Genomic DNA, 23833 nt, shown 5'->3' with positions numbered 1-23833 from the left:
ACTGACTCAGGACCAGACCATGTTCATGGTACAATGGTGTACACACTGTAATGGGCTTCTGCTGTTCAGATGCACGCTGCACTCCACTCTGTGTGCACTGTGTTGTGTGTGTATGGACTGCCGTATCTTTGGCAGGTTAATAGTTTACTGCCTGTTTTGTTTGTGAGTTTGTTTCTCTGTAGTCTTATCTATGTGACATAGCATAACCATACTAGTCCTGTGTGTGTAAGCGTGCAACAGTCATCACTCTTTTGGAGCACCAGGTCTGTGTGCAGCTTGCCTCTGCACTACAGCATGTCACTCTTTCACCGCGCCTCTGCCTCTCTGCCTCTCTCTCTATCTCTCAATTGCTCTCGCTCATAATCTCTCTCCTACACACACACACACCCATTTTCACTCTATCTTGCTTTCTCTCACTCTGTCTCACTCTCTCTAACGCTCTCACTCAACTCAGGAGCTGGGCTGTAATCGGTGAGCTCAAGTATCTCTTCCTGCCACAAGCCTCTTACCTGCTTTATATAGCGGCTAGAGACCGGGCTAGAGGATTATATGGCGGAGCGACCGGCCACACCAGGAAACTGGTAAAGCCACGGACAGAGCCACTCCATAAGCCAGAGGGAATGCTGGGTAAATGCCAGAAATAGGAGAGTGGCTTCGCCGCTGAGCCACCCGGCTCTGTAAATACAGTTAAGCATATCAACCAGCCGCAGGTTAAGAATTACATGCTGTACATGTACACATGTAGGTGGTTCGCCTGTGATGCACTAGAGGCGGTATGGGAAGTCAAGGAAATTGCAATTTTTAAAAAAAGTCCTAGGAAGTCATAGAAGAGTGGAGACGCCTACATGTACTGTGCACAAACGAACAAGATCCAGGCGATTTTTTTGAAAATGTGCACTAGGTGATTATCTGGGAGAATAGTGGTGACTAAGCAAACAATGGTGCAGAGTCCATGTAATGCCAATGTGCTGTTTGTATCTGCAGCCTCTGGACCCAGGACTCCCACTGAACATAGTGTGCTCTGTCTGCTTTTATTCTCTGTTCCTATTCAGCTGTGTGTGTGTGTGTGTGTGTGTGTGTGTGTGTGTGTGTGTGTGTGTGTGTGTGTGTGTGTGTGTGTGTGTGTGTGTGTGTGTGTGTGTGTGTGTGTGTGTGTGTGTGTGTGTGTGTGTGTGTGTGTGTGTGTGTGTGTGTGTGTGTGTGTGTGTGTGTGTGTGTGTGTTCATGTTTGAGAGGAAATTTACATATTTTGTGAGTGCTTCTTTGCTTGTAACTCTACTGTGATTGTGGTGCAGCTGCGCTAGTGGTCCTCGCTCAGCATCTGACAGCAATGTGTGTATAGTGAAAGATGCCCCTCCAAGGCCCTGAGGGGTGAGGGTGCCCCCCAGCTCTATGCTCTGCCATGCAGATGCCCCCCACAAATACAACTCCCTATTCAGCAAGTCTATAAGAACGCACATACAGCAGGATAACTGGGTCCCAGTACACCCACTTAGCACTCACACCCATAGGAGATTTCAGCACATCAAAATGCCAAAATTTATATTACCCAGAAATACTTTGGTCAAATCAAAATCCTGGTCCAACTCAATGAGAAATAAATATTTGAAAGACAATGATGATATACTCAACTATGCATACTATACTATATGGACTGAGAAAGTTCAGGAGGTATTTAGTGTTTAGTGATCTGACTGAGGGATGAACTTGATGGCCTGCTCTGGGCTGGGCTGAGTGAGCAGGTGGGATGATCGTTAGGCCGGTGGTTTTTATAGGGGGCTGTAATGAGCGTACCCAGACTGATGCTGTTATCCAGACACTGCCACCACAGCCACCCCGATTAGAGGCAGAATCAGCTTAATGAGAACACGCTTTGTAAAAACCACCAGCCTAATTAGCAACACAGAGATGCTGCCTAGAAAAGGCACATACTTACCGCAGATACATTTTCTCAATCCCCCATCTGTGAATCACCCAATGTATAACAGTGGAGAGAGAGCGAGAGGTAAAATGAGTTGGAATTGGTTTGTGCGACGTTGGCGGTCCAAATCAGTGATTTTCTACTACGCGTGCCAGGCAGACTCTCAAGAGAAAGTCAGTGCTAGTTGTGTGTCTTAAAAGAAGGTGAAATTGATGTTCGGTTTTAATCAGGGCCTAATTGAAGCACTTAATTATCCCTGTGGAATTACATCTGTGCAATGTGAGCTGCTCATACCACCATCTTAAAAAAAAAAAATGATTGAAGTTTATATTTACCTTTCTCATCTCTCTTGGTCTTGAATCTTGCAGTAGGATTGCATATGCTTTGCCAAGGAGGTGTAGAAGCATTCCAAGTCAAATTCTCTCCTCCATTTGACTTCAAAGAGACAACACTAATCCCCTCATCCTGCTTCCTGCCCCTGTCTGTTATTAATCCCCTTAATAATCCGTTTAGCAGCTTTCATGCATTTCTGTTTATTGGCATTGTTACGGAACTGAAAAGTGATGAACATAATCCAGAGCGCTGGTTTAAGGTACTAACATTCACAACAGTTTCCATTCAGCCTTTCGTTTTCACACCCACCAATGAAAACAAGTTCATCTCGTTTTCAGATCTCGATCCCCCTCAACACCTGTGCAAACACTGGAAATTAAATGGTTAACACCTCACACTTCTGCTCGACTCCAAAGCCTCAATTTGGGCTTAAGATAATACTCAAACTGACGGGTAGGTAGGCTTCATTAACCTCCAGTTGAAGAAATACAAATATAATTAAAACTGCTGATTAGATTTGTGAATGCTGTCGAACAAGTTGGGCGATTCCATGCCAGTGTAGCCCCAACAATATTTTTTGGTGTCTCAGATTGTTCTGGCAATTCTCACATAGAAGCTTAATTGGAAGGAATGATGTTTGACATGCTTTTTACATTTGTATCATAAAATGTTTTGGGGAAATCATGATGAAAGTGGCCATTTTAGGCCCTTTTTGGACATGTACATGCCTCCTGTAAGACCCTATGATCTGTGAACCATACATGATACAGACAACATCTTGGTGTATGTCTTGATTCAACATTAAACATATTAATATTAAGATATCAAAGTACTCTTTTGGATTTTGTTCATTTTAAGGCATATTGTTTGTAACAATATACTCTTCAAACACCTCAAATTTCTAGTGGGCTCTCTGGTACTTTTAATGATAGGACCCATTTATACATAGAAATACATAGAAATTGCATTATAGGTCATTAACCAATCACAGCCCTCCTTTAGGATTGCACATTCAGAAAATTACCAGCAGAGGTAGTTCCCTTTGAATCTATTTTCCCATTCACTGTGTTGGTGGTGCTCATGAAATTCATCATACCTTCAGAATTAGCAAAGAGACCACTCAATTTGACTTGGAATGCTGCTACACCTCTTTGGCAAAGTGCATGCAATCCTACTGCAACAAAAAAAAGCTGACTCAAAAAGGGTACTTTTATGATACTTTTTCATATTTCCAACGTTGAATAAAGGAATATGCAAGTGTGTGTGTTTCAGAATCTAGACATACCCCATATTATAAGGAGTATAATGACACCAAGATGTTGTCTGTATCATGTACGGTTCACAGATCATAGGGTCTTACAGGAGGCATGAACATGTCTAAAAAGGGCCTAAAATAGCCACTTTCAGCATGATAAAATATGTATATATGTTTGTGATTCAAATGTGAAAAGCGTGTCAAACATCCTTCCTCCCAAGTAAGTTACTATGTGAGAAATGCCTGAACAATCTGAGAAACCACAAATATATTCGGGCTGCGCTGGCATGGAATCACCCAGTTAGAAAATGTATTTGCCACGTAATGAATGTGTCTACTCATAGTGCAAACTAATGAATTGCGTTTTTGTGTGTGCCACCCACATCCAACATCTGAGCCTTCATTGAAATGTAGGCATATTAAACACATTCAAGATAATTCCAGTGATATGCTCGGTTTAGCAAGACTGGAGCACCACGCCGTATCTGTTGATTAAACACACAGCTGGATTTAGATTGGTGTTCTGCCTAGATCTGTGGGATGTGCTAGGGGTTAATATTCTCTGTCCAGACTTGTGTCTGATAAGCTGTGAGGCTAAAGAAATAAGTGTCCGATTTCATGACCCTGATCTATAGAGGGATAGGTTGTGACTGTAAGTGTCCGGCCGGGACACAGGGCTAAATCTGGGTTAAATCTGCATCAGAACATTTTTTTTTTTTTTTATTCTTTAATTTCACCTTTATTTAACCAAGCAGGCCAGTTGAGAACAAGTTCTCATTTACAACTGCGACCTGGCCAAGATAAAGCAAAGCGGTGCGACAAAAACAACAACACAGAGGTACACATAAACAAACGTACAGTCAATAAAACAAAAGAAAAGAAAAATAGAAAAATATATGTACAGTGTGTGCAAATGTAGAAGAGTAGGGAGGTAGCAATAAATAGGCCATAGAGGCGAAAATAATTACAATTTAGCATTAACACTGGAGTGATAGATGTGCAGATGATGATGTGCAAGTAGAGATACTGGGGTGTAAAAGAGCAAGAGGGTAAGTAATAATATGGGGATGAGGTAGTTGGGTGTGCTATTTACAGATTGTCTGTGTACATGTACAGTGATCGGTAAGCAGCTCTGACAGCTGAAGCTTAAAGTTAATGAGGGAGAAATAAGTCTCCAGCTTCAGTGATTTTTGCAATTCGTTCCAGTCAGTGGCAGCAGAGAACTGGAAGGAAAGACGGCCAAAGGAAGTGTTGGCTTTGTGGATGACCAGTGAGATATACCTGCTAGAGCGCGTGCTACGGTTGGGTGTTGCTATGGTGACCAGTGAGCTGAGATAAGGCAGAGCTTTACCTAACAAAGACTTATAGATTACCTGGAGCCAGTGGGTTTGGTGACATATGTAGTGAGGGCCAGCCAACGAGAGCATACAGGTCGCAGTGGTGGGTAGTATATGGGGCTTTGGTGATAAAAACAGATGGCACTGTGATAGACTACATCCAGTTTGCTGAGTAGAGTGTTGGTGGCTATTTTGTAAATGACATACTTTAGTGAAAGTAAAGATACCTTAATAGAAAATGACTCAAGTATAAGTGAAAGTCACCCAGTAAAATACTACTTTTCTAAAAGTCTTTCTTTATAAATATACTTAGCTATTAAAAGTACATGTAATTGCTTAAAGTATCACAAGTCAAAGTAAAAGTCATTTCAAATTCCTTATATTAAGCAAACCAGACGGCACATTTCTTTTTATTTATGGATTGCCAGCGGCACACTCAGGCATAATTGACAAACAAAGCATTTTTATTTCATGAATCCGCCAGATCAGAGGCAGTAGGGGTGACCAGGGATGTTCTCTTGAGAAGTGCGTGATTTGGACCATTTTCCTGTCCTGCTAAGCATTCAAAATGTAATGAGTACTTTTGGGTGTCAGGGAAAATGTATTGTAAGGAGTAAAAAGTACATTATTTTCTTTTGGAATGTTATAGATTAAAAGTAAAAGTTGTAAAAAAAAATATGAATAGTAAAGTACAAAAAAAAAAAAATCTACTGAAGTAGTACTTTAAAGTACTAGTACTAGTACTATTTATTTACTTAAATACTTTACAACACTGTGCGACACACAAAATCAAACTCTCGCTCTCACTTTCTTTCTTAATCTCTCTTACTGTCTTTCGCTTGCTCACACACGCACTCACGCACAAACACATACACGCATGCATGCACACACACACATACACACACGCACGCACGCACGCACGCACGCATACACACACACACACACACACACACACGCACACCCACACCCACACACATGTTCTTCTATCCTCGTGGGGACCTAAAATGTATTTCCATTCAAAATCCTATTTTTCCTAACCCTAACCTTAACCTTAACCTTAACCTAACCCTAACCTTATCCCGTAACCTAACCTAACCCAACCCCTAAACCTAACCCTCAACCTAAGACTAATGTCGATGTTGCCTTGTTGAACTGGGTTGTGATACATGATGGTTTCATTCCTCATTACTTGAAGCCGTCCAACCATCGCCACTCACCAATCATTTCTATCTGACTACTAGAGGAGATGAGAGATTAAGCAATTAACTTCTATTTTCTCTAATCACAGTGAACGTTTGGCAGGAGAACCAGAGAGAGAGAGAGAGAGAGAACAAAAATAACATCATCCATATTCCTTTGTTTTTGTTTTTTGAGAGATTGTACTGGGGGGAAAAAAACCTAAAGCAGTATGGGACATGTTTCAAAGGAACTTTTGAGAAGAGGGATAGATGGAAAGGAATGCTGGAGAGACTGCTGCCGTTCTTTCAAAGCTTGTGGTTATTCTTTCATTAGTCCAGGGAATTAATTTCGCAATCCTCCACTGATCTTCCCATCCATCCACTTCTCCTTCACAATGTCTTTGTCTTTATAGCGTGTGTGCTTAGACTCACTTTACAAAGGCTAGCATGGGGCTGGTGCACAGAGCCAAGAGCAGACGCCATTGATGTAAGGCTGAAATAAAAATATTTTTCAATTGACCATGTTTTCCCAGCCAAAAGCTATATGGCCCTAGTCTAAACAACTCAGTTGTTGTGATTGTTGGCCCCTGTAGGCTATGTCATGTCAAATAGATGATGTAGGAGGAAATGCTTTGGGTCTGACGGGACATCTTAACCAGAGGCTTTAAACCCTGGTTGAACCCCAGCACACCTTAATAGTTTAACAGGATAACACCTGATTTACTCTTCCGGACTGCTCACACGCTAAATACAGTTTGACTGAAATGAAAGTCACTCAAATGTATTTAGTGTAAAAATGTTCAGCATTTAAAATGACTACCCTCTCAAATGCACTGAATGGCTTCAATTGGGTTTTCAACTCATAACGCTTTTCACAGTCTGCTTCACTAATATGAATTAAGTTGTGCATATCCCTTTAAGGAACTGGCAGCGGGGTGGTTCCATCTAACAGTGAAGAAGTATTATATTAAGTCAAGTGAAGTGAGACATGGATAGTGAACAGCACTGTGAGAGATTATGACTCAGATTTCTGCCCAGCCCAAGACCAGTCCAGGGTGAGATGACACGGCACACAGGGCGAGAATGGAGAAACCTTAGATATGATAAGTGTCTTAATGAGGAAATCCTCCTCAATGTCAATCAACAAGAGTACACAGTGAGTGGCCATGCGTGGCCATGCTGAGGCTATATGCATTCACCTGGTGCTGTGTTATATAATATTCTTTGTCTCAATAAGTGTTGAGCGTTTTCTGTATGCACATGGTGTCCTGCTGTGCCTGACCGTGCCATTGTAACCAGACTGTGTGACACCCCCTGAAAAAAACACAATGTCCCCCACTATTATTAACATTATTCCCCCTTAGGCTGGGGAAATATAAATGGAATTTTGCAATTGAAGAAGTAGCTGTGCGTAATGTGTGTGTGTTGAAGTGAGTTCTTGGTAGTGTCAGTATTTTCAATTATGAAAAGCTGTTGAGGGTGGAAAAATCTAATTATTGCCTACACATTTGTATCGTTTGCAATTTGTGTAAGACTTAGAGCTGGTCCCCCCCCCCTATCATTTTCTTAATTGGTATTTTCATGTGAAATGTTAAAAAGTCAGTACCTTCCTCTTTAATAAGATTATGAAAGTCACAATTTCCCGGAGAGGGCCAAATAGCTCCTTGTAATCTGAGAAAATATTTAATTAGCCAAAGCTTCTTCTAGTTCTCACCTCTGTCTCTGTCTCTCTCCCTCTCCCTCAAATCAAATCGAAATCAAATGAAATTTTATTGTTCACATACACATATTTAGCAGATGTTATTGCGGGTGTAGCGAAATGCTTGTGTAATATATATATATTACCATTCAAAAGTTTGGGGTCACTTAGAAATGTCCTTGTTTTTGAAAGAAAAGCAAATTGTTTTTGTCTATAAAATTAACATCAAATTGTCTAAAGAAGGCCAGTTTTATTGCTTCTTTAATCAGGACAACAGTTTTCAGCTGTGCTAACATAATTGCAAAAGGGTTTCCTAATGATCAATTATCCTTTGAAAATAATAGACTTGGATTAGCTAACACAACGTGCCATTGGAACACAGGAGTGATGGTTGCTGGTAATGGGCCTCCATACGCATATGTAGATATGCCATTAAAAATCTGCAGGTTCCAGCTACAAAAATAATTTACAACATTAACAATGTTTAGACTGTATTTCTGATCAATTTGATGTTATTTTAACGTATTTTTTTTTGCTTTTCTTTAAAAAACAAGCACATTTCTAAGTGACCCCAAACCTTTGAACGGTAGTGTATATACAGTACCCATCAAAACTTTGGACAAACCTACTTATTCAAAGGTTTTTCTTTATTTTGACTATTTTCTACCTTAGTGAACAATAATAGTGAACACATCAAAACTATGAAAGAACACAAATTAAATCATGTAGTAACCAAAAAAGTGTTATATTTTAGATTCTTCAAAGTAGCCAATGTTTGCATTGATGACAGCTTTGCATTCTCTCAACCAGCTTCACCTGGAATGCTTTTACAACAGTCTTAAAGGAGTTCCCACATATGTTGAGCACTTGTTGGCTGCTTTTACTTCTATCTGCGGTCCAACTCATCCCAAACAATCTAAATTTGGTTGAGGTCAGGTGATTGTGGAGGCTGTGATTGTGGAGGCCAGGTCATCTGATGCAGCACTCCATCACTCTCCTTCTTGGTCAAATAGCCCTTACACAGCCTGGAGGTGTTTTGGGTCATTGTGCTGTTGAAAAACAAATCATAGTTCCACTAAGCGCAAACCAGATGGGATGGTGTATCGCTGCAGAATGCTGTGATAGCCATGCTGGTTAAGTGTGCCTTGAATTCTAAATAAATCACCAACAATGTCACCAGCAAAGCACCCCAACACCCTCACACCTCCTCATCCATGTTTCACGGTGGGAACCACACATGCGGAGGTCATTCGTTCACCAACTCTGCGTCTCACCAAGACACGACGGTTGGATCCAAAGCATATTAAATGTGGACTCATCAGACCAAAGGACAGATTTCCACCGGTCTAATGTCCATTGCTCTTATTTTTTGGCCCATGCAAGTCTCTTGTTCTTATTGGTGTCCTTTAGTAGTGGTTTCTTTGCAGCAGTTCGACCATGAAGGCCTGATTCACACAGTCTCCTTTGAACAGTTGATGTTGAGACGTGTCTGTTACTTGAACTCTGTGAAGCATTTATTTGGGCTGCAATTTTTGAGTCTGGTAACTCTGATGAACTTATCCTCTGCGCAGAGGTAACTCTGGGTCTTCCTTTCCTGTGGCGGTCCTCATGAGAGCCAGTTTCATCATACCGCTTGATGGTTTGTTTTAAAGTAATGATGGACTGTCATTTATCTTTGCTTATTTGAGCTGTTCTTGCCATAATATGAACTTGATATTTTACCAAATAGGTCTATCTTCTGCATACCTACCTTACCTTGTCACAACATAACTGATTGGCTCAAACCTATTAAGAAGGAAATAAATTGAATTGAAATGGTGACTACCTCATGAAGCTGGTTGAGAGAATGCCAAGAGTGTGCAAATCTGTCATCAAGGCAAAGGGTGGCTATCTCAGATATAATATATATTTGTATTAGTTTACTACATGATTCCTTGTGTTATTTCATAGTGTTGATGTCTTCACTATTATTCTGCAATGTAGAAAATAGTCAAAGTAAAGAAAAAAAAAGTGCAGGTGTGTCCAAACTTTTGACTAATGCTGTATATACATTGTATGTAATAGGATGTACAGACATTATGGACAGTATGTGGATAGAATACACTATTTATGCAAAAGTATGTGGACACCCCTTCCATTAGTGGATTTGGCTATTTCAGCCACACCCGCTGCTGACAGGTATATAAAATCGAGCACACAGCCATGCAATCTCCATAGACAAACATTGGCAGTAGAATGGCCCGTACTGAAGAGCTCAGGGACTTACAACGTGGCACCGTAATTTGTATTTATTTAACCTTTATATAACTAGGCAAGTCAGTTAAGAACACATTCTTATTTACAATGACGGCCTACCAGACACCACAACACATAAAGAGAGACCTAAGACAACAACATAGCATGGTAGCGACACATGAAAACACAACATGGTAGCAACACAACCTTCAGCAGCACAATATGGTAGCAGCACAAAACATGGTACAAACATTATTGGGCACAGACAACAGCACAAAGAGCAAGAAGGTAGAGTCAGCAATACATCACTCGAATCAACTACACCTGTCAGTAAGAGTGTCCATGATTGAGTTTTGAATGAAGAGATGGAGATAAAACTGTCCAGTTTGTGTGTTTTTTGCAGCTCGTTCCAGTCACTAGCTGCAGTGAACTGAAAAGAGAAGTGACCCAGGGACGTGTGTGCTTTGAGGACCTTTAACAGAATGGTACTAGCAGAACGGGTGTTGTATGTGGAGGATGAGGGCTGCAGTAGGTATCTCAGATAGAGGGGAGTGAGGCCGAAGAGGGTTTTATAAATAAGCATCAACCAGTGGGTCTTGCGATGGGTATACAGAGATGACCAGTTTACAGAGGAGTATAGAGTGCAGGGATGTGTCCTATAAGGAGCATTGGTGGCAAATCTGATGTTTGAATGGTAAAGAACATCTAGTCGCTCGAGAGCACCCTTACCTGCCGATCTATAAATTACATCTCCGTAATCTAGCATGGGTAGGATGGTCATCTGAATCAGGGTTAGCTTGGCAGCTGTGGTGAAAGAGGAGCGATTACGATAGCGGAATCCAAGTCTAGATTTAACCTTAGCCTTTATCTTTGATATGTGCTGAGAGAAGGACAGTGTACCGTCTAGCCATACTCCCTAGTACTTGTATGAGGTGACTACCTCAAGCTCTAAACCCTCAGAGGTAGTAATCACACCGGTGGGGAGAGGGGCATTCTTCTTACCAAACCACATGACCTTTGTTTTGGAGATGTTCAGAACAAGGTTAAGGGTAGGGAAAGCTTGTTGGACACTAAGAAAGCTTTGTTGTAGAGCATTTAACACAACATATGGGGAGGGGCCAGCTAAGTATAAGACTGTATCATCTGCATATTAATGGATGAGAGAGCTTCCTACTGCTTGAGCTATGTTGTTGATGTAAATTGAGAAGAGTGTGGGGCCTAGGATCAAGCCTTGGGGTACTCCCTTGGTGACAGGCAGTAGCTGAGACAGCAGATGTTCTGACTTTATACACCATCACTCTTTGAGAAAAGTAGTTAGTAAACCAGGCCAAAGACCACTCGGAGACAACCGTATCTAAAGCTTTGGCCAAGTGAATAAAAATAGCAGCACAACATTGCTTGGAACCAAGGGCAATGGAGACATAATTTAGGACCTTTAAGGTTGCAGTGACACATCCATAACCTGAGGGGAAACCAGATTGCATACCCAAGAAAAGAGTACTACCCAAGAAAGAGTACTACCTGCCCGAATCAATAGTTCCAACTGTAAAGTTTGGTGGAAGAGGAACAATAGTCTCAGACTGTTTTTCATGGTTCGGGCTAGGCCCCTTAGTTCCAGTGAAGGGATATCTTAATGCTACAGCATGCAATGACATTCTAAAAGATTCTGTGCTTCCAACTTTGTGGCAACAGTTTGAGGAAAGTAATTTCCTGTTTCAGCATGACAATGCCCCCGTGCATGAAGAAAGGTCAATACAGAAGTGATTTGTCGAGATCAGTGTGGAAGAACTTGACTGACTGGCCTGCACAGAGCCCTGACTTGGAGTCCCATCACCAATGTTCCAACATCAGGTGGAAAGCCTTCCCAGAAGAGTGGAGACTGTTATAGCAGCAAAAGTTGGACCAACTCCATATTAATGCCCACGATTTTGGAATGAGACGTTTCATGAGTGGGTGTCCACATACTTTTGGACATGTACTGTATGTAGTATATCTGAAGAATACGTAGGATAGAATAGTATATGTATAGCAATAGTTAAATTGGATGGCCTTGACTAGAATACAGTATATACATATGAAATGTGTAAAACAGTATGTAAACATTGTTATAGTGACTAGTGTTCCATTATTAAAGTGACTAGTGTTCCATGTCTATGTACATAGGGCAACAGTGTTGAGTAACGGGCTAGTGACAGTGAATAAGTTCAGGGCAGGGTACTGAGTGGATATTTAACAGTCTGATGGCCTTGAGATAGAAGCTGTTTTTCAGTCTCTCGGTCCCTGTTTTGATGCACCTGTACTGACCTCGCCTTCTGGATGATAGCGGGGTGAACAGACCGTGGCTCGGGTGGCTGAGGTCCTTGATGATCTTCTTGGCCTTCCTGTGACACCGGGTGTTGTAGATGTCCTGGAGGGCAGGCAGTGTACCGCCGGTGATCCGTTGGGCGGACCGCACCACCCTCTGGAGAGCCCTGCGGCCAAGCCAAATTTCTTCAGCCTCCTGTGGCTAAAGAGACGTTGTTGCGCCTTCTTCACCACACTGTCTGTGTGGGTGGACAAGTTCAGATTGTCAGTGATGTGTATGCTGCTGAACTTAAAGCTTGTCACCTTCTCCACTGCGGCCTCTGTGATGTGGTTGGGGGTGTGCTCTCTCTGCTGTTTCCTGAAGTCCACGATCAGTATCTTCGTTTTGTTGACGTTGAGGGAGAGGTTATTTTCTTGGCACCACTCCGCCAGGGCCCTTACCTCATCCCTGTAGGCTGTCTAGTCATTGTTGGTAATCAGGCCTACCGCTGTTGTGTTGTCTGCAAACTTGATGAATGAGTAGGAGGCATGCGTGGCCACGCAGTGATGGGTGAACAGGGAGTACAGGCGGGGGCTGAGCATGCACCCTTGTGGGGCCCCTGTGTTGAGGATCAGCATAGAAGAGGTGTTTCACCACCTGGGGGCGGCCCGTCAAAGTCCTGGACCCAGTTGCACAGGGCGGGGGGTTCAGACCAAGGGCCCGAGCTTAATGATGAGGGTACTATGGTGAAGGCTGAGCTGTAGTCAATGAACAGCACTCTTACATAGGTATTCCTCTTGTCCAGAGGAATACCTCCCTCCTCTCTCTTGCACACACACACACACACGCACACGCACACGCACACGCACACACAGACACTTTCACTCCCTCTGTCTCTCTCTCTCTCCATCTGCTGTGCTGTAAAGTGATAGAACTGTGTTCCCGGGAGAACAGGGACTCCTGTAGTTAGCGTGCAGTGCTGGGAGTAGAGAGAATGAGAAAGCTTCCCTTCTTCCTAGACTGGTAGAGACAGTAATTGTGCCTGTGTTCCCTCTGTCAGCAGTACGCAGGGCAGAGAGGATAGAGGGAGCCAGGTGCTGATTGGGGTCACGCTAAGCACCCTCGCTAACAATGTCCGGAAAAGGGGAAGAAACAGCTAGGTGACAAGTGGAGATTGTGCAGTAATTTATTCAGAACCAGTTAAAAGTGTGGCCCCTGTCGATTCGTGGCCCCGTCAAAAGTTTGGCTTTGGCGCTTCCTGAGAGCCCTACATTTGGCTCAGATCTCATGCGTGATTCACAGCACGGCCCCTGGAGTCTGTTCCACATAAGCCAATTAATGGAAGGAGACTCTTCACCTGTCACGTGTGGTCATCTCTCTTCTGATCCCAGGTCAGCCAGTGGATTAGGTCACTGAGCTCACTCTGAACTACATCAGGCTGTCTTTGTTTTTGTTGTTGCTGTTGGCCTTTTTGTTTCTCTCAGGCTAGACTCCAGACATACTAGGCTAGCTGAGGAAATGCATTCTCAGTGTCAGTGTCTGTTTTAAGTTGTTTTTATGTTTGAATGTACAGTTGAAGTCGGAAGTTTACATACGCTTAGGTTGGAGTCACTAAAACTCGTTTTTCAACCACTCCACAAATGTCTTGTGAACAAACTATAGTTTTGGCAAGTCGGTGAGGACATCTACTTTGTGCATGACGCAAGTAATTTTTCCAACAATTCACTGTATCACAATTCCAATCGGTCAGAAGTTTACATACACTAAGTTGACTGTGCCTTTAAACAGCTTGGAAAATTCCAGAAAATTATGTCATGGCTTTAAAAGCTTCTGACATCATTTGAGTCAATTGGAGGTGTACCTGTGGATGTATTTCAAGGCCTACCTTCAAACTCAGTGCCCCTTTGCTTGACATCATGGGGAAATCAAAAGAAATCAGCCAAGATCTCAGAAAAGAAATTGTAGACCTCCACAAGTCTGGTTCATCTTAGGGAGCAATTTCCAAACGCCTGAAGGTACCACGCTCATCTGTACAAACAATAGTACACAAGTATAAACACCATGGGTTCACGCAGCCGTCATACCGCTCAGGAAGGAGACGCAGTCTGTCTCCTAGAGATGCAAATCAATCCCAGAACAACAGCAAAGGACCTTGTGCAGATGCTGGAGAAAACAGGTACAAAAGTATCTATATCCACAGTAAAACTAATCCTATATCGACATAACCTGAAAGGCCGCTCAGCAAGGAAGAAGCCACTGCTCCAAAACCGCCATAAAAAAGCCAGACTACGGTTTGCAACTGCACATGGGGACAACGATCGTACTTTTTGGAGAAATGTCCTCTGGTCTGATGAAACAAAAATAGAACTGGTTGGCCATAATGACCATCGTTATGTTTGGAGGAAAAAGTGGGAGGCTTGCAAGCCGAAGAACACCATCCCAACCGTGAAGAACGGGGGTGGCAACATCATGTTGTGGGGGTGCCTTGCTGCAGGAGGGACTGGTGCACTTCACAAAATACATGGCAACATGACGAAGGACAATTATGTGGATATATTGAAGCAACATCTCAAGACATCAGACAGGAAGTTAAAGCTTGGTTGCATATGGGCCTTCCAATTGGACAATGACCACAAGCATGCTTCCAAAGTTGTGGCAAAATGGCTTAAGGACAACAAAGTCAAGGTATTGGAGTGGTCATCACAAAGCCCTGACCTCAATCCTATAGAACATTTGTGGGCAGAACTGAAAAGGCGTGTGCGAGCAAGGAGGCCTACAAACCTGGTCAGTTACACCAGCTCTGTCAGGAGGAATGGGCCAAAATTCACCCAACTTATTGTGGGAAGGTTGCGGAAGGCTACCCAAAACGTTTGACCCAAGTTAAACAATTTAAAGGCAATGCTACCAAATACTAATTGAGTGTAGGTAAACTTCTGACCCACTGGGAATGTGATGAAATAAATCCTTCTCTCTACTATTATTCTGACATTTCACATTCTTAAAAGAAAGTGGTGATCCTAACTGACCTAAGACAAGGAATTTTTACTTGGCTTAAATGTCAGGAATTGTGCAAAACTGAGTTTAAATGTATTTGGCTAAGGTGTATGTAAACTTCCGACTTCAACTGTAAGTAGCACCTACATCATTTGGAGTTCATTAATCAGTGTTGCTAGTAGATTGATTCACTACTGTAGCCCGACGCATATTCATATTGTTTTTCATTTATTGAACCGTCATTAAATGATCATGTTTCATAGTGGACAGCTTTACAATGAATGAAGACAAACAATTGACATGGACCAGTATTTCCTCGTTAGGATATCTCATCTATTGTAATGATCATTATTCCTGCGCGAGAGTGTTTTTGTCTCTGGATGGACATATTGGAAGTTGGCCGTTAGCCTCCCGGTTTATTATATGAATAATGCTTTCTCCCTGCTATGCTTTTCATATTATCCCTGTTCCCCTCTTGTCTTTTTCCCAATTAAATCTGGATATTTTATAGCAGCAGAGAGCAACCATTAGAAACTCTCCATGAACCACGGACACTCAAGTGCAGCAGGATCGTTATTTGCGGTTTCTGGAAACGTCCAGCTTCCTATTTCCCCTCTATTTTTATTTTATAGATGTGCTTCTCTTTTCCTTTCTTTCTGTCTCTGTCCCTTTAATTCCATTGATTTATGCAATTGCTGCCTGTTCCAGATTTTGTTATTTGTCTGTTTCCATAACAACCTTCGGGCCATTTCTTACGCAGTGGGTTTTGTCTTAATCCTGCTCTGCTGCTCCGTTCTTATTTTTCTTAGGACTTTTTCACCTGTGTTCTGTTTTATTCCATCCCCTTCTCAATCTTCCTCTATCCCCCTCAATCGTCTCTCTGCTGTCTCCCGAAGTCCGCGATCAGCTCCTTCGTTTTGTTGACGTTGAGGGAGAGTTTATTTTCTTGACACCACTCCGCCAGGGCCCTTACCTCCTCCCGTGTAAGCTGTCTAGTCGCTGTTGATAATCAGGCCTACCACTGCCGTGTCGTCTGCAAACTTGATGATTGAGTTGGAGGCGTGTGTAGCCACGCAGTGATGGGTGAACAGGGATTACAGGAGGGGGCTGAGCACACACCCTTGTGGGGCCCCTGTGTTGAGGATCAGCGTAGTGAATTGCTCCCTTGTTCCCCCCTCTGTCTTATTCCCTCCCATTCTCAATCTTACTCTATCCCCGTCCCTCTGTCTAAATTGTTCTGTTGCCACATGCTTTTTCTGCTTTAACATTTTCAATTATCTGAAAAGCAATTTTCAAATCTATAATAAGTTAGAGTACATCAAAAAAACTGTGGCAACCACAATGAAAATGGTGTTCGGGTGGCATTATTGAGTCCATCTTTTGCTTTTATTTAATTAACTAGAGAACAGTTACAGTTATAGAATGAAGCTCTGTGAGTGCAGTGTGCTCAATGTGTCTTAAGTCATGCCACCACATATTTCGCTGTCATTAGATTTTTACCATTTATTTTCCAAAGGGACCTGATCATTAGATTCAACCTTATTTTAATTTCCATTAGTATAATCTGCTACCTGGCATTTCCCAATAGCAATAACCTGATAATAACCTATGAATACATAGCTTGTTGTCATTTGTGGTACATTTGGTAGCAGGTGGTAGGTTGGATTTTCCTGGGCAAGCAGGTGTTCTGATGTCTGCCTTCATGAGTGGGCATCACTGGGCACATCCCCGGCATGTGGTGCCTGGTGGTAAGTGACTGTCTCTGTCTTGTTTCCCAGACAGACACATAATCAGATGAGAGATAATCTAAGGGGATATAGTTTATCTCAGACTAGTGTACTGTTATTTTCATTCTGCAGACGGAACACGGTTGATTGTAATTGGCGGTTGTGCAGCATAACCGACCTTGCTGCCTTATCCTAGTTGGCTATTGTGAGTTTTAGGATCACTTAGGTGACAGTGTATCATGCATTCTCTCTCTCTCTCTCTCTTGCACTTGTCCATGTTTCGCTTGTCAATCTTTCTCTCTCTCTCTCTCTCTCTCTTCCTCTTTCCCTCTGTTTCTCTCTCATGATGCTCTGTTTCTTTTTACCTCTTCTCCTATTCACCCTATTTCTCTCCCTCTGATTCCCCCCGTCTCTCTTTGACTGGTATAAATAGCTGGCAGGCTGTCAGAGAGGGAACCAGAATGACAGCGTCTTGGGCTCTTTGATTCCCCTGGTGATTGGCCCTTTCATGGCCCCTGACAGAACACCTGCTTTCCTCTACCTGACAGCTGCAGGAGGGAAGGAGACAGAGAGATGGAGAGAAAGAGAGAGCCAGAGAGAAAAGGAGAGAGAGAGAGAGAGACAGAGAGCGTAGAGGGAAAATCATTGGGTACATGGAACAGGGGAGAGATGTATAAAGGGAATCTAACACTTGAAGAGGGACATAATAAGCGAGACGTGATCTGTTATAATGTGGCTGTTTGTGAAAATAATCCTGCAGTGTCCCACCTGCAAGTGTTCTGCAACTGAAAGAGCCTGCATGATGCGTCTTTCTGTTCATGATTGTTTGTGGTCGTGTGTGTGTCCTGTGTATGTGTGTGTAGTGTATGTGTGTGTATGCTTTTGTGTATGTGTGTGTGTGTGTGTACGTGCTTGTAAATGTGTGCGTGTGCGTGTGCGTGTGCGTGTGCGTGTGTGTGTGTGTGTGTGTGTGTGTGTGTGTGTGTGTGTGTGTGTGTGTGTGTGTGTGTGTGTGTGTGTGTGTGTGTGTGTGTGATTTCAATTGTGATTGCTGTTTTCTGTTAATTCGTTACAACACATTAACATCCTTTAGCATGGCTTTACGTGAAATTGGACTAATGGCTGATAATTGTATTGTCATGTAGCCTAATGGCTTTCAGAGCTTAATGATTGGTTCATGTACAGTACCTCATAGCCTGTTAGGGTTATGACACTGTCCAGTATTGTATGGTTATTCTGTTTCTGAAAATCTCTCAAACCTCATGGATACTCAGAGTTCCCTCTGGTTGGGAGTATGAATCTGGGTTAGGACTGAGACTCTGTGAATGTGTTAGTCAATCTCTATAATAATAACAACATACAACATATAATGCAGTGCCTAGTGAAAGTCTACACACCCCTTGCACAGCCTTCACATTTTGCTGCCTTAAAATGAAAGTCAAAAAGGGATGAAATTATATTTTTTACTTACAGATCTACACAATCTACTCCACACTGTCAAAGTGAAAGAACACTAAAGGAAATAGTCCTATTTCATAAAATAAAGAAATAATGAAGATGTGTTGACATCTTGCTGATTCTAATGAGATTTAATGAGATTTAATGAGATTCTACCAACTTTGCACAGCACTTTGCACCACATAATGTATATCCATTTTTTTGGTCAAAAACCATGTCTCAGATATTCAAGCAAAATTGAAGTCAAGACTGAGACTGGACTACTCAGGCATTAAAATGTTTCTAATTGTGTAATGGCTTTCGTCCTCTTTGTCTGAGGAGGAGTAGGAAATATCGGACCAATGTGCAGCGTGGTACGTATCCATAATATATTTTAATAGAATGAATACAAAAACAAAAAGAACAAGAGAATCAAAATGAAAACCGAAACAGTCGCGAATGGTGAAAACACTGAAACGGAAACAACCACCCACAACACACAATGGAAAACAGGCTACCTAAATATGGCTCCCAATCAGAGACAACGATTAACAGCTGCCTCTGATTGGGAACCACACCAGGCCAAACACATAGAAAAGAAACAACCTAGAAAAAAGAACATAGACTGCCCACCCCAACTCACGCCCTGACCAACCTAACACAAAGACATAAAAAAGAAACTAAGGTCAGAACGTGACAAATTGTCCAGCTGAAAAACATAAACTCTATCCCAGGGTTAAGTTTTCAGAAGACTGACGCAGGTTTTTGTCTAACTTTTTACCTGGGCTTCGCTCCTTTCATATTTCTTTTGATCCTGAAAAACTCCCCAGTCAGTCCCTGCCGGTGACCAGCATACCCATAACATGATGCTGCCACCCACAATACTTGCCAATGCAGAGGGTTCACTCTGTGTTGTTTTGGATTTGACCCAATCCTGTGGTTTTTAATTTAAGCCAAAAAGTTGATTTCTTTGTCATGTTGTCTTGCAGTACAACTTAAATAAAATAAAAATGTTTTATTAAATCATCTTCATATGTATCATCTCCAGCATCACTCCAACATCAACATATGTGAAAATGGCGCGTTTCTATGTTTTGTCGTAAAAAATATAGAGGAAGATGGTGTTTCCAATGACATCATCAACCAATTAGTAGACTATTAGTAGGCAATGCCTACTTTTTTTTTTATAACAGGATGCACACTGATGATGTCATGGGAAACACTTTTTCTTCCGACTACATTTTTTACTACAAAACATAGAAACGCTCAATTTTCACATATGTTGATGTTGGAGTGGTGCTGGAGATGAAGAATATGAAGTTGAATCATTTTTTGATGCTCCTTTAATGGCCCTGTTACAAACAGAACGGATGATTTGGAGTGGATTATTTGATCACGGGCTTCTTTCTTTTCACTTTGTCATACAGGCCAGCAATGTGCAGTGAACGCAATGTGGTTTATCCTCTGTAGTTTCAACTATTGTTGTGTTTTCAGGTATTGTTGTGGCAGCATTATGTTATAGGGTATGCTTGTCATCAGTAGGGATTGGGGAGTTTTTTAGGCTCAACAGAAATATGAAAGTAACAAAAGCCCAGGTAAAAAGTTAAAGGAAAACTCATCTTAGACTTCTGAAAACCTAACCCTTAGATAGTGTTATTTTTCAGGGGGACAATAACACACATTTTAATGCCAAAGACACACCAGAATGACTAAAGAGGTGTTCCTGAGTAGTTCAGTCTCAGTCCTGGCTTAAATCTGCTTGAATACAGAGACAAGTTTGGAATATTTCTGCCCGTCAATGATTCCCAACCGAATTAACTGAGCTTGAGGTTGGTAGAATCTTATTAAAAATGATTCAAAGCTGTACTGGCTGCCAAAGGTGCTTCCACCAAGTATTAACATACTGTATGCAATCAATACATCTTTATTTTAATTTGTTTTATTCATTTTGAACATTTTCTAAACTGTTTCTGTCACTTTTAAATGTGAAGTATGTTGTGTAGATTGGTAGGGGGAAAAAACTGTCCAAGGGGTGTTTAGACTTTCAATAGCCACTGTATATGCCATTTAGCAGAGGTTTTTATCCAAAGCTACGTACAGTCACGCATGCATACATTTTCCATACGGGTGGTCCCAGGAACCGAACCCACTATACTCACGCTGCAAAGGGCCATGCTCTACCAACTGAACTACAGAGGAACAATCTCTGCCGCTCCTTTACAGGTCCAGACTGGTACCTGGTACGGCTGGAGCTGACGGTGACTGATGTGAATGACAATGTTCCGGAATGGACCATGGTCCCCTCCCCCTACCTGGCAGTGGTATCTCCCAACGCCCTGGCCGGGTCACTGGTCTACAAGCTCTACGCCCAGGACGGAGATGAGGGCAACAACGGGGAGGTGGAGTACTTCCTGTCTGATGGTAGGTACTTCCTGTCCAGTGATTGAGCACAATTTCATTGAGTACATCAACTGGCAGCATTGTAATAGAAAGAGAAAAAATATATATTTTATATGGTTTTATAAATGCTTTTATAAATGCTTTTATACCTTTATGCTTCTAATTTGTAATTTCATTAAGATGAACATGTGCCTTATCTTGTGTCATATGTGTACAATTACAGAAGTTCGGCAGAATGAAATTGCCTGTGGGTGGCATTGTATATGTGAATCTGTGCATCAATGACTCTAATATTAGATTCCATCTGAACTTTCTTTTCAATGCGTTTTAAAAGGTTCATTGTTGCAGCTGTCCCTCTAAAATGGAACATACCGGACGTTCTGTTCCATGAATGAATGACAGGGAAAAAAGTTGCTGTGGCCTGGCTGGTCCACACGTCAGCATAGGTTGAAATCTGGCTTACTGCCCTTCAACATGACTTCTCTCTCCCTTTCTAGTCAGAAAATACCTCCAAATATATATTTAGAATATAAACTCCTCCGTTGCCTCCTATCTGCAGGTGGTGATGGGCGTTTCGAGGTGGACAGAAAGAGTGGTCATGTCCGGACCACGGGGCTGCCACTTCAGAGGGACAAAGAGTACCTGTTGACAGTGGTGGCTGCTGACCGGCTGGGTAGCCGTAGTCCCCCAGTGGTAGTGTCAATCATAGCAGGAGCCAGAGCGCCACAGTTCTCCAACGCATCCTTCACTATTTCACTGCCTGAGAACACACCAGAGGGACAGCCGTGAGTACCACACACACACACACACACACACACACACACACACACACACACACACACACACACACACACACACACACACACACACACACACACACACACACACACACACACACACACACACACACACACACACACACATGCAAAGTCGCACATACTCCCATGCGAAGCAGAGGAGGCTGGTGGGAGGAGCTGTAGGAGGACAGGCTCATTGTAATTGTTATATATATATATATATATATATATATATATAGTTAATACCGTTCCATTAAATCCATTCCAGCCATTAGAATGAGGCCGTCCTCCGATAGCTCCTCCCACCAGATTCCTCTGAGTCTCACACATGCAAAGTCACACCCTCAAGCACGCATGCACGCATCCATGTACGCACACTCTCACACACACACACACAAACAAACACACACATGTGCACACATGCATAGTCACACACATACATACACACACGCACACATAGGCTCACACACACACACACGCGCGCACGCACATACACACGCGCAAACAAACAATTGCACACATGCACACAAACGCTGACAGTCGCGTACATACACACACATCATGTAAAACCAGAAGTTATGAAGGTCTTAGTTTTAAAAAACAAGTCGGCATTAAAATAATTCACTTGTACTCACAAATCATTTGAATGCATAACCATAGTACCGATTGCCAATGATATGCACACATTATCACACTTGAACAGTACACATACACACACAATCTCAGACATGTTCATAGATAAAACATTATGCATTGAGCCATAAGTTCATATAAATCATGCCTACATAGTTATTCAATGTTTTACCAATGATTGTTTGTCACACACACACACACACACACACACACACACACACACACACACACACACACACACACACACACACACACACACACACACACACACACACACACACACACACACACACACACACACACACACACACACACACACACTCTATATTATAGCCTGTGGCGGTTACTGTAAGGGATTTGACCTTTGGCCTCCTGCCTCCTATAATCTCTCCAGTTGCTTCTCTATTTTGACTGACAGGAACTTACATCACGCACCCATCAGTTGAAAGAGTAACATCTGTGGTGATTGTTCCTGCTGAGTGCCTGAGGGATGTGTACCACAACACATAACTCCATTGCCGTTGTGGTACACATTACACAAACCAGAAAACATTTGTCCTGTTTCTACATTTCCCGTCTCTCTGTCTCATCGCTAAACTGAATAACCATGCTAGATGTGTTCACCATCTCTCTCTCTCTCTCTCTTACTTTCTCTCTCTTTCACATTCTTTCTCTCTCTATTTCTCTCTTACTTTCTCTCTCTTTCTCTCTCTCTTTCTCTCTTTTTTTCTTTCACTCACACGCTCTCCCTCCCTCTCTCGCTCTCTCTCTCTCTCACTCTCCCTCTCTCTCTAAACTGAATCACGTATCAATAATTTTCTCAGTGTTTTGTCAGCACAGGAATTTTAAAATGTATGTAGTTCTGTCCTTGAGCTGTTCTTGTCTATTAAAGTTCTATATTATGTAATGTTGTGTGTGGACCCTAGGAAGAGTAGCTGCTGCATGAGCGTAAGCTAATGAGGATCCTAATAAATAAATACAAAATTCCCTTTCCCGACCCTCTCTCCGGCAGCTTCCTGGCAACTCCAGCCATGTCCTTCCAGAAGCAACCAATCAGCTACAGCCTGCTCATCAATCCCAGCAGTCTGTTCAGCATGCAGGCGGACACGGGGGAGATCACTCTGACCAGGACCATAGACTTTGAGATGGACCAGCACAGCTTCCTGCTCATGGTCAGGGCCAGCGAGGACCAGGACAGTCTGAGCAGCGCTGCTGAGGTGGGTCCAATGTCTATTCAGAATGATTACCTAGCATTCAGTGTGTTTGTGTGTGTATAAGAGAGAGAAAGAGAGTGGGGAGGGGGGGGGGGGGGGTAAATCATTGAGAATCATTGGGTACATGGAACAGTGGAGATGGATAAATGGAATCTAAGACTGGAAGAGGGACATAATAAGAGTGACACGATCTGTTATAATGTGGCTGTTTGTGAAAACATTCCTGCAGTCCCACCTGCAAGTGTTCTGCAACTGAGAGAGCCTGTTTCTTTGTGTGTGTGTGTGTGTGTGTGTGTATATGGGTCCAGATCTGGCCTTGGACCCTCTCTCTCTCGCTCTCTCACACCACACACACACACACACACACACACACACACACACACACACAC

General features: G+C 42.5%; 1 protein-coding gene across 1 annotated transcript in view; it reads left to right on the top strand.

Moving 5' to 3' along the window:
- The window catches only part of LOC129854046 (neural-cadherin-like), a 197636-nt gene that overhangs the window by 72921 nt on the left and 100882 nt on the right, over positions 1–23833 (top strand). Inside the window, exons 2-4 of the mRNA XM_055920669.1 lie at positions 20624–20821; positions 21360–21585; positions 23243–23447. Of these exons, the coding sequence (XP_055776644.1) occupies positions 20624–20821; positions 21360–21585; positions 23243–23447 (629 nt within the window). The remainder of the gene's footprint in view (positions 1–20623; positions 20822–21359; positions 21586–23242; positions 23448–23833) is intronic.

The sequence above is a fragment of the Salvelinus fontinalis genome, chromosome 4, assembly GCF_029448725.1.
Source record: "Salvelinus fontinalis isolate EN_2023a chromosome 4, ASM2944872v1, whole genome shotgun sequence".
Lineage (NCBI taxonomy): Eukaryota > Metazoa > Chordata > Actinopteri > Salmoniformes > Salmonidae > Salvelinus > Salvelinus fontinalis.
Note: the sequence above shows the minus strand (reverse complement) of the source record. Positions and strands in the feature narration are given on the sequence as shown.